This window comes from Hippocampus comes, unplaced genomic scaffold (genome assembly GCF_001891065.2).
Source record: "Hippocampus comes isolate QL1 unplaced genomic scaffold, H_comes_QL1_v1.1 scaffold124, whole genome shotgun sequence".
Taxonomy (NCBI): Eukaryota; Metazoa; Chordata; class Actinopteri; order Syngnathiformes; family Syngnathidae; genus Hippocampus; species Hippocampus comes.
Genome location: NW_017805075.1, coordinates 104,048 through 115,512, shown reverse-complemented (window position 1 = coordinate 115,512; position 11,465 = coordinate 104,048). Strand labels below are relative to the sequence as shown.

General features: G+C 40.4%; 2 protein-coding genes across 4 annotated transcripts in view; one reads left to right on the top strand and one right to left on the bottom strand.

Annotated features, from left to right (window-relative positions):
- The window catches only part of LOC109513013 (protein phosphatase 1 regulatory subunit 3A-like), an 8,266-nt gene extending 4,798 nt beyond the window's left edge, over window positions 1–3,468 (top strand). The window contains exons 3-4 of one of the 2 annotated variants that reach the window (XM_019865200.1): window positions 2,885–2,919; window positions 2,995–3,468. In XM_019865200.1, the coding sequence (XP_019720759.1) occupies window positions 2,885–2,919; window positions 2,995–3,035 (76 nt within the window). In that variant the 3' untranslated portion in view covers window positions 3,036–3,468. The remainder of the gene's footprint in view (window positions 1–2,884; window positions 2,920–2,994) is intronic. The other variant, XM_019865201.1, reaches the window with a different exon arrangement.
- A 210-nt stretch (window positions 3,469–3,678) lies between these two features.
- Window positions 3,679–10,315, bottom strand: gtsf1 (gametocyte specific factor 1). 2 transcript variants are annotated; one of them, XM_019865204.1, is made up of 8 exons: window positions 10,151–10,314; window positions 8,707–8,801; window positions 8,524–8,630; window positions 5,811–5,937; window positions 5,672–5,746; window positions 4,010–4,073; window positions 3,862–3,934; window positions 3,689–3,819 (listed from the first exon to the last, which is right to left on the bottom strand). In XM_019865204.1, exons 2-7 carry the CDS (start codon window positions 8,786–8,788, stop codon window positions 3,868–3,870), a joined length of 522 nt encoding a protein of 173 aa, XP_019720763.1. In that variant the 5' UTR covers window positions 8,789–8,801; window positions 10,151–10,314; the 3' UTR covers window positions 3,689–3,819; window positions 3,862–3,867. The 2 variants fall into 2 exon arrangements, with proteins under 2 accessions (XP_019720761.1, XP_019720763.1); XM_019865202.1 differs by having other exon boundaries at window positions 3,679–3,934; window positions 10,151–10,315.
- Window positions 10,316–11,465: the final 1,150 nt, after the last annotated feature.

Sequence of the window (11,465 nt, the reverse complement as noted above, 5' to 3'; positions counted from 1 at the left end):
CAGTGCACAGGGGCCTGCTCTGTTTAATCTGAAGGCCCCGAGCAAGTTTAATTTACCTGGCAACGCAAGCTAGCTGAAATATGATTGGTTAAAAACTCTACCATAATAAATAAGTTATTTATCAGTGGCTTTCAATGTTATTTAAAATAACAGCCACTCAACTAAGTGGAAATAATATATTATTATTTCCATATATTATTAATATATTATTATTATTAATATATATAATAATTTTGTTTACATATTTATGAAATAAAAAAACATAAATTATAAAATAACATAAAATACATAAAAGTAAGTTTACTTTTCTGAGAATGTTTAGGCCAGCAGAGAAGGCCTTGCTGGCCCTCAGGGTCCGCCACTGAGTGGTATTTCAGACTCGATGTGCTATGATGATAGCTCAGTTTACGACTGCAAAACATACAGGTAACTTTGGTCTTGTCAGTGGAACAATCTGGCAACTTTTTAAAAGTAAACTTTCCATTCATAAACTATTTTAGTATCCGTTTTCGGTGTCTCGCAATGCCGTGGCTGGCAAAACAAACGTGCGTGGACCTGATTAAGAAAAAATAAGAACTATATGTGTATGTGTAGCGCTGATGCCACTGAACATTTTGAGTGGTTGAAAGTAAAAAAAAAATATTCAGGAATAACTTAGGGTAATACTTTTACAATTTTTGTAAACTTTGTAGTTGCGTCATTTAAAATTATTTACATCGACTGCAGCACAAGGGGTAAACTAGCGAGGCCACATAAAACGTAGTGTAAAGAAGATTTCTGACTTGACTTCTCCTTTTAGGGTCTATAGCACCGCCAACTTGATGCGGAACTTTAGACCGTGCCAATGGAGTTTATGCATTAGCATTAATTGTGTTGTTGAATCTCATCCAGGGCCTACTGTGAGGAGCTTGAACTGTACGTTCTCACAGTGCTTGCATGGGCTTCCTTGCATGCAGCCTATGCGTGAAAGTTTTAAGCGAGTTATGAAGCCAAAGGACACGCCCGTGAAAACGCCAGTCATCCATTGGTGAGAGAGGACAGTCAAAACAAGCAAAGGGCAGGTGTCAGTTTCAGCCTCTGTGTTCCCCTTTGCAAAAATTCACCTCTGAACTTTTCCATCTGTCAGCTGTCATTCAAGGATATCAATGCAAGCAGATGGTGAGGAGTGCCAAGCACATAGACTACTCACAGTAAGTTTGAGACTATCAGCTTTTGGGGTTGGAATTTCAGCACATTTCCATTAATTCTAAACTGGAGGGTTTTTTTTGTTTTTGTTTTTTTTAATGCATGGGCCCAACTGTTTCTGTTTCAGTACTTTTTACACAACTTGCAGTTCTCACAATGTGCTGTGAATGGCAACATTCAAAATGGGTCCAGTCCATGAATGGACCAGTGAAATTCACAGTTCAATTAGAATATATATTTAAAAATCTCCCCTTCATCACTCTGATCACCTTTTGGCATCCTGAGACCAAGACGACAACACCTAACAATTGATCAAGGATGTTCTTGGAGGGGAGTGGCCACTGAGGTGAGAGAGGCTTCAGCAGCCTTCAACACAAAAGGGGATGGGCGGGTACATCCTGGGAAATTGATTTGTTGATTCGTGGATCAAACATCTGTTTTGAAGTTTGCCATTCAGCTCTTCATTAGACAGCAAGTTGTGTAAAATGCACCGAAACGTTCACAGTTGGACATTTGCATTCCAAAGTTTGGAGAAAGTCAAATTCTGTGAAGGTTATACAGAGCTGTCCTGATTTTTGCTTTGCCACGCGAACAAAAATTTGAGAGCTTGTTTGTGGCAGTGAACCCAATTCGCAGCAAACAACGGTTTGGCAGATTCATATGAAGAACAACCCTCCCTCCCCACAAAGGCTTGAAGCTTTTTAATGCCACTCCCAATTGAAGTTCACCATCAAACTAACCAGAGAGAATTACACATCAAGTATTTCAAACAACCACATAGCTTCCTTTGCCTTGGGAAAGTGCATCTTAAAGTTAAAAAAACAATGCCAAACTCTATGGCCAAATTAACAAATCGCCTCACTGTTTCAGGTGCTGTTGGCATTTAAGCAACACATTTGAACAAACACAAGACCACCACTCACGGACATATTCATTATTCTTTGCAAAACATGAATATTACTGCAGCTTACAGGGCTTCATGGTGGCTGTCTCCATCGACGGTGGACCCTCACATACTGTACTCTGTTCTACCATTCACTGTCACAGACTGGTGGGGTAGGTGATTGGGGGTCACCCTGATTTTCAAGGACAATATTTGTTGGGCTAACAGTTAGCCCAACAAGTATTGTTGTTTACCTGTTTTTCCACCAATGCATTTATCGTGGGCGTCAATTATAAAGATACACTATATTTTCGCAATTCGCTGGCCCACCCGGTCCCCATCCGTAAATAACGGGGTTCACTGTATTTCCGTGTTATACTGCCCCCAGGTGGCCAAGGTGCACACAACTCCAGCAATCAGTGGTTTATCAAATGGATGATAGCTAAACTACATCATCATCGAGTGCTGTTTTCCTTTATTATTTTTTTTTAAGTGAACAGATTGACCTCTTTAATTGATTTCAATCGGGAGAGACTTGAAACGTGTGCTTTAAGGTACAAATGTAATCATGAAATTATATAATTTTAAAGCACCACCACAGTGCATTTGTGGTTTATCTTGGAATTTGACAATAATAGCCAAACACTTTTATGAATAGTACAATACGTTAATGTAAATTAGTGAAGTTGTATTGTCCGGCTCGGTAAACTCATACTTTTTTTTTTAAAGTCTAAACATTCATCGAGCCTTATGTATGGTATTGAAAGTTGTAAAGCATATTTTGCCTTATTGTATTCATTTGTCTTTTCTTTTTAGTGCGTGCATTGATTTAGACTCAGCCAACGATGGAGGTAAAAGTCCAACTGGTATTTTTTTTGACTGATGCATCTGTGGGGAAAAACCATCTGATGGTGTTTTTTGTGAAGCAGGCGAAAGTGAGAAGACCTGGGCAGCAAGTGAGGCATGAAGGGCCGTGCCCAGTTGTCATACGATCCGACAGTGACAAGGAGGGTTGACCCATCTTGGAAAAAGTGGATATCTTTAGGGACAAATAGTCCACCACAAACTTCTTTGGATTATGTTGAAATGATCTAAAATTGCATCCACGTGTTTGTCATTCAAGTGTACAGTAGAAGCAGTATGTGCTTTAATTAACATCCCGTTCATTGTCCTTTTGTGTAATATTGAGGGTCTATTTTTTCCCATGTGTTTACCTGTTGATTTTGCAACCCATTTACATTTAATTAATTGAAGACAAGATTGTTAAACGGCATTAAATCACTGCAAGATTGTGACTGAGTGAAAACGTACTAAATAAAAGATTAATTCTCCTAGCAATCAAGACCAACCCTTGAATCACCTATTAGCAGGCAAGGGTTGCCATCTAGTGGTCATTCAATGACAACGGATTTCTTTCAATTAAGCGCCAAACGCGCGCATGCGCCCACAAACAAATGTATTACTAAATCATAAGGAATTGCTTCATTCTGTTTTGCCGAATCTGGCAGTCAAACTTATCACGTTATGTAATACCTAACTTGTTTTTTTCTGATGTAGCAGCAATAAGCTTATGCAAATATATTCATTTTACAGTCAGTGAGGATTAATGATTTCACAATCGCGGATGCCATACAAGATGTTTAATGTAGGAAAAAAAAACACTACAAATGTCAGAGAACAAACAACATTTTAAAAGCAACTGCTTAAAAAGACTTGCAACAATGGAAACCCAAAATAGAAACAAAGTGAAAAGTCCACAAACTGGTCTCAAAAGCAACCAACCTATAAAACATTTCTAACTACCACGGGAGGGATGTGGGTCCACGGAACTTGGCTCCAACAGCGTTGAAGGCCTGAGCTTCTGTTCTATTGGAGTGAGGCAAACGACAATGGCAAATGAAAAACACGACTTTCACACAACCGGCGATGTGAATGACTTACCCCTGAAGCACACAGGCCACTGTTGTTTGGCCCCAAATAAACGGAGGGGCTGCTTCGTCCAGCTCTGCATAACAAACAGAATCAAGTCAAAAGTCTGAGTGGAATCGCACAGCATGTACAGAAAGGCAAAGGCAGTGACTTGAGAATGGAGTTGCATCATCTTTTCTGATGCTTAATTCTATTCCCAACCATCACCATAAAAAATATCCATAATAGTGTACTATATAAAGGGTGGTTGACTGGTTAACACGTCCAGCTCAGAGTGCAGAGGTGCAATGCTCGATTCCGGCTCTGGCCTCCCTGTGTGGAGTTTGCAAGTTGTCCCCGTGCCTGCGTGGGTTTTCTCCGGGTACTCCGCTTTCCTTCCACATTCCAAAAACATGCATGGCAGGTTAATGGAATACGCTAAATTGTCCCTCGGTGTGAGTGTGAGGGGGGATGGTTGTTCGTCTATGTGTGACCGGCGATTGGCTGGCAACCAGTTCAGGGTGTCCCCCCGCCTACTGCCCAAAGACAGCTGGGATAGGCTGCAACACGCCCCGCGACCCTTGTGAGCGTAAGCAGATCAAAAAATGGATGGATGGATGGATGTACTTTAGAAAACCATACATAAAACAGAATTCAACAAACGTTTTTGCCACACGGCATGACCTGAACGGCCATTGTGCTCCACCTGGATGCAGTATAGAACCGACAGATGGACATATTTCATAGTTCATTTAGACACCAACTCATCTCAGCTCACCAGTAGGGCACTAATATCAGTCTTTTATACGTATAGGATAAAGGTTATGATTGACTCAGGGACATGTGGTCATTGCAGACAGAGCATGTCAAGAGTTTAAAAAAAAAAAAAAGTTTTTTTTTTCCCATTTTAGTTCCCTGCTCAGTGCTTTATATTCATGTTTTTTAAACATGAATATAAAGCACTTTTGAATCCTTAAAATAGCTGAATTTGTGTTTGCCTGTTCATATACGCGGACGAGATGGGAAGAAGTCTTGCGCCCTGAGAAAATCAGTCTTAGCAAGAAAAAAAACAAGTCTTACAAATTATTATGCCAACACAAATCTCATCAAGAGTTATATTTGCCAAGCTCTAACATTTTCTCACCGCTGAATATCTCACTCCAAGGGAGAAATAGTGACACATTTCTTGTTTCACACAAATTTAAGCTTTTAGAAGGCAAACTAGCGGGGGTCAGAAAGAGGATGGACATGTTTCCACAACATTTTGGGAAACTTCCCTCAAGTGAAGATTTTAGGTAAACAAGTTCATTTGCGTCTGTGGTTATTTTCAACATAGAGTGTAACTATGTTTTATGCTTAGTTAGACAGTGAACTTCAACTGGGAGTGGCAATAAACGTCTTGAAGCTTCTTTATGAAAAATTGGTCACTATCGGCCAAAAGTTGCTTGCTGTTAAATGAGTCGAGTTTTACTGCCACCACATAGCACCTGTGTCGACAATTTTTACTCCCAAATCAAAGTGAAAAAATCTGCCAAATGACAGCTTGCATCTCAAAACTAAGTCTAAAAGAGATTATGAGAGGCATCCCTAACTCGGAAAAACTCACAAGTTGGGGTGCTGCATAAGCAAGTTACAGTACAACTGCAGTTTACATGCGTGTCATTGAAAAGTGATTGGAACCGTTTTCAATCTTACCCTTTTCCCAGTCTTCGGTCACGGCTGCGGTGAACTGGGATCTGACCGGAACGTCCCATTTCCGTTCAGCTCCAACTGCGAGCAAAACGGACATCAAGTCAAAAGCCACACGCCAAACCACACAAAGTTGTCATCTTACCATCCTTTACGCCCACGGAAACCCTGTTGGGGCAGGTTTCAGTGTGGCGGGCCAGCTCATGCCTTGGGAGCAGGTGGCAGGCGTTAAAGGGGCAGGTTTTGAGCTCCTTGGCCAGTTTCGGATGGTTCTGCATCAGTAAGAGATGAGTCGCGGTTAACCTACAATCAACTGTGCATTCAGGCTGATGTCTTTGCGAGGACAGTAGACAGGCACCTAAACTTTAAATATCTGGAACAAAACCCTCAACATGAATAACATTCAGACCCACGATAGCAGTTTTACTTTCTTTTCACCTGTCATCTGAGATTTAATGACACACTTAAGTTGACACATGGTTGTTTGGGATTTTGGCACGACAGTGCCACAGGTCTAGGAAATGAATAGAATGTCCCACGTACCCCCTGCAATGTGCTCACGTACCCCTGGTTGGGAAACACTGAATTATAGAACACCCAAGAAAGGGAAAATGGTATTGAACATACTTCAATGCTTTCAAATTCACATTACTGTCTGAGGGAGTTGCATCATCGTTTTCAGCACACCGACAACTCACATGTCCGTAAATAGCAAGGGGAAGGGGAGAGAGAGAGAGATGCATTTTCAAGATGCAAGTACTGTTATAAAACTACTAGCTTCAATAACACTGCCAAAACGGATTGCGGAGAAGTATGCATTCAAAGTCAACACCAGATTATGTGACGGCAGGAGGTCCCCAAATGTAATCGTTATATTTATAAACAATGGACATTACAAATGTTGAGTTTTGCCACTACAGCATTAGTCGAGTAAAAAAAGAAAAAAGCAAAAACAAAAAACTAGGAATGGTTTTTAAAAAATGCATTTTTGTGGAGTGAAGCCTAGAAAGACAATTTTTTTAAGTCAAAAACCAAGTAGCAAATTTCTGAGAGACTCATTTTTAAATTAAAATAAGTCAAATGGTTGTCAATTTTACTAAAAACAGTAACACAACATTCCTACTGTTAAAAACACACTTCCAATTCGGTGGCAAAAGCAGGTGTCTTTTTTTCTTTAAGTAGAGTTGTTGGCATCTGCTGAATGCAACAACAGTAACTTATACGATGCGTATGTGGAACTGGGAGTCGCGGCTTGGAATTGAAGCGTATTTACATGGGACAGGAGAAGAGAGCCAATCTCTCATTTTTGTTAATGGATGCTACAGCTTCTTGTTGCTTTCCAGCTTAGCTTGTAGCAGACGTGTGCACATTCCACCATGACGTCTTTGATCCACTGATGAAAAGGACACTTTGATTTGCTCCTCTTTCATCTTTTACTGCTTCAAACAACAAAGTGAATGGAGGAAAAGTGGTTAAGATGGCACGACTGTCTGTTTTAATGTGTTGTATTATTTTGTCATTTGGTGTTAAGTGTCCTTTTGATGGCGGCGCGGGCACCCGCAGCGGCTCCTCTTGTTGTCTGTTTAAGAGGGAGAAAATTTCAACAGCACATTTGACAACAAAGTTGTACTTGATCCTTGATTATAGTCTAATATACATTTTAAAGCAAGTAACAAAGTTACTTTTTCAAGGTAACTGTGGCGACACTGCAAAGAGTGGCGTGGCCGAATGGGGGCAGTGTGCTGGGTTGTGCAACGAGTTGGTGACTATTTTTGCTGCCATGTAATTTGAATGGCAGGGGAAGAGTGTCGCAACATCACAGATGTGATGGCCAATCAAAAAATACCATGTTACATCACATGAGGCTTGAAGTCTGTATTCTGCTCATATTCAGTCATGCTGTATAACTTTCCTATGCCTGCAGTGTAGCTTGGCGTCCTTGTAACAATCATCACCTAGAATTGGAATACTCCCTACTGAAGACGAACAAACTTTGGAATGCGCCAAGCTGAGAATCGGTTTAGGAGAAACTAAAGTTATGATATCGCACTTTGTGTCTCGGTACCGCCCTTCTGATGGTATAAAAATAATGTGAATCTCTTCCTGCTTCGCACTCGTGACGCGCAGCCATTGTCTGTAATACGTGGGTGCCCGGAATATTCTGTTATTAAAAGCTTCGAAGGAACTGTTCATCGACTCCAGCCTTTATTTAGATTACCAACATTCTCCTCGTCCGAAATTCAACAAACACGTGGGGGAGAGGAGGCCGCTCTTCCCCCAACAGGCTTCACAACAAAAACTATGGTTGCAGGTAGGCTACGAATCTAGATCCAGTCAGTGTGATGTGAGGATGCTGTTAAGGAGTCACATACAATAAGAAATGGGGACGTGAGCTATGTGAGAGACAACTTCAGGAATTACTGTGGCCTACTATAGTGTTCGTGAAAAAGAGCCATCAATTTACTATTTGTTCACAGACACCCTGCATGCTCTTTTTTTGACTTGGTTTCCTGTTCTATTGTCTGATCCCGAGCTTCCGAATCATAAACGAAGGCTTCTTACATACATTGCTTTTCTTGCGCGTGCATTGAACGTCACTCGAGTCGAACCACCGCACCCGAGGAGCGGTGAAGAGCCCTTCTTAAACCCGATCATAAATATTTCGGCTTTAAAAATCATGACTTCAAAGGGCAAGTCACTGATGTCTCAGCAGCGCTCACAAGAAAATGAACAGTACAACAGAATGTTTGGACAGCAAAAAACGGTAAATACATCGGATACATGTTGTTCGATGTTCATTCCTCAGTGAAAGGATACATCAATATCAACATGTGACTCGAGGAAAAAAAACAACTCACCTTCTTGCATTTCAAAAGGTGATAGGAAAGGCGACAAGCCCGGATCTGGTGACTTTTATCGAATGGACACTGCTGAAGTTGATCTGGATCAAAGTTTGCCTTTTCAACTTTAATATGAGACAACAAATGATCACGTTATGTTCACTGTGAATGATGCAGTCGAAGTTGTGCTGTTTTATTTACCGGGTTCTACATCCAAAGTTCTCTTTGATGTGCGGGCCAGCAGAGATGGTCCAGTGCTGCTCCCAAACCTGATGGTGGTCATGTTCCCAGATGGCCTTTGAATTATAAAATAGTCGGAAATCAGATTTGTTTATGTTGCCAAGATCCCTTGGCAACATTTGTAAGATATTTACCCGGCGTGCAAAGATGTGTTTCTTAGACCATGACGTAACTTATTGATATGAAGTTCAAGGATTGGAAAGCGAGTGATGTATCACTTTTTTTTTAACAATACAATTTGATACATTGACGATTTTGATCATTATTGATATGGCAACAAGAGCTTTTCTGCAAATAACCCTAAACTAATTGGAGGTAACTCCACATAAACAATGGAATTTTCTAAATTGGATTTTATTTTAAACACAACTCTGCTTTGCCATACCAAAACGTAAACAAAAAACAAACCCAAAATCACAAGCGAGTTCTCTTGATATTCCAGTATAAACACGATCCACTGGTGAAAAGGGCACTTTGAGTCGCTCCTCTTTCATCTATAACTGCTTCAGATGAAAAGGACACTTTGAGTCACTCCTCTTTCATCTACAACTGCTCCAGACAACAAAGTGTATGCAGGAAAGTAGTTAAGATTGCACGATTGTCTGTGTCTAATGTGTTGTCTTGTATTATTTTGTCATTTTATGTTAACTTTTCTTTTGATGGCGGCGCGGGCACCCGCAGTTGCTCCTCTTGTTGTATGTTGTGAGAGGGAAGAAATTTCATTTGTGCTGTATGACATACAGCACATTTCACAATAAAGTTGTACTTGACTTGATACTTGATAGTCTACATTGTCTGGCAGCAAGATAATACATAGATTTCACCCAACCAACTTATCTGTTGAAATTTAAGAAAGTTATAGATACTAATAGCAGTTGTAGTGAATCAAGCGAAACAGGCCATTTGTTTAAACACAAAACAGCTGTGGCATAATTTGACAGAATTTATTACAGATACATATTTCCCCCCTACTTCTCCCTACTTAAAAAAAAAAACAAAAAAAAAACATCTTATTTGGCATTGTTGAATATGATAAGAGTGCCCATGCACAATTTTACTGAATAATCATTTCAGTAAAAGTCTACATCTATACATCAAAATGCACGCATAGAAAACCAAATTCTGTTGATTTTTTCGTATACATCATTTTTCAAATTTGTTTGTACAACCCGAAAATCTCTGAAGATATATAATTATTAGAAATTCTAAAATATAATTAATTTGGTCTCCGTATCGTATTTTGTACCTCTATATGATTTGGATACATTTTGAAAACTCCCTGGCGTGTTTTAAGAAGTTTATAATGTATAGGTTGGAATATTCTTCATACATTGTATATTTTGTTCTTGCCAACAAATTTAAAAAATCTCCCCCATTTTGGAATGGTTAAACGTGCAATACGTACAGTCTGGTAGTCGACGTGAGAAGTTGGGACGAGGTGGCACAAGTGACCGCTGACAAGATGAACGCGACGAACTTCGTTGGATTGTGGCAACACTAATTTAAACAGAAATACGTGAACTATTGATTCCTCTCACAATACCATTAAGGTCTTATTCGGTCCGCTTTATGAGGTCCTAAAAGTGCATTGTCGCCATCACCTGGACTGGAGATGTCACTGCCGTTCCTGTTTATTCTGTTTTCCTCTCCAACCTCATTCAGTCCATTAATCAAGTACTGTACCGGTATTTGTACTTAGTCAGTTGACTTAAATACATGTCTTCAATGCTCCTATAGTTTTTATTTGAGTTAGGGTTACTCTGTCTGTCTCATGGCGAACCATGAGTCGCCTCGGGCCCCGTCTGCCTAAGGGAACGCCAAAAGACATTTAAAACAAAAACGCTCGTCATACTTGCCAATTTTGCCGATTCATGCGGGAAACTCCGCATGAATCATTTTTCATTTTCATTTTCCGCGAGTGCCACGATTTACAACGAAAACAAAATTTATATTGTGGTGAATGTGAACCGACACCTCTTCGCCAAGGGGGTGGGAGACTGCTTATTTTCAGCGAAGCCATGAGACAACTCATCCTCAGACGCCGACTCGTCAATACAGTACAGTATTTCGAAACAGATTTAACGCCTCCTCTACTGTATAGTTTTTTTTATTGGCCACGGTGACCTCAAAATCCAATGCCACCGCTGGTTGCTATGGAAACCCGGCGTTGTCGTCCCCTGCGTTTCAAAAGATTTACATCAACATGAATAGAGCCGTTCTGGTCGTGGTAGTTGAAGGAATGATGACTCGTAAATATAATCCATTCATGGCGGGGGAGTGCTGGAGCCTCGGGCTGAAGGGGGTCTACACTTTGAACTGGTGGCCAGTCCGTCGCAGAGCACAATAGTAAAACATTTTCTTTTTTTAATACGACGAAATTACAGCATGTGATCGCTCTCTCTCTCTCTCTCTCTCTCTCTCTCTCTCTCTCTCTCTCTCTCTCTCTCTCTCTCTCTATATATATATATATATATATATATATTTCCCCTAAAATTTCAAATGATAAGTGATCAAACATATGTGTGTACAGTACATACGATTGTGTGCACGTCACTGACTAAATATGCTCAACAACACAGTCAACTTTTGTTCCGAATCAGCTTTATATTACTACAGCAGTTACAACGCGAATCTCTTCTCATTCATTCCCGCAGCTTTTGTCCCGCCCATCGAACGCTCAGCGTCTCTGAGAGTCTAAGGACAGTGGGCGTATATGGGCG

Bases quoted from the DNA above. Each gene is read 5' to 3' on its own strand.
- gtsf1 (XM_019865202.1), bottom strand. From the start codon at position 8,788: ATGACCACCATCAGGTTTGGGAGCAGCACTGGACCATCTCTGCTGGCC. The intron at 4,074-5,671 runs GTAAGATTGAAA...TTTGTTATGCAG, and splicing joins GACCGAAGACTGGGAAAAGG to AGCTGGACGAAGCAGCCCCT. The intron at 3,935-4,009 runs GTAAGTCATTCA...TCACTCCAATAG, and splicing joins GTGGCCTGTGTGCTTCAGGG to AACAGAAGCTCAGGCCTTCA.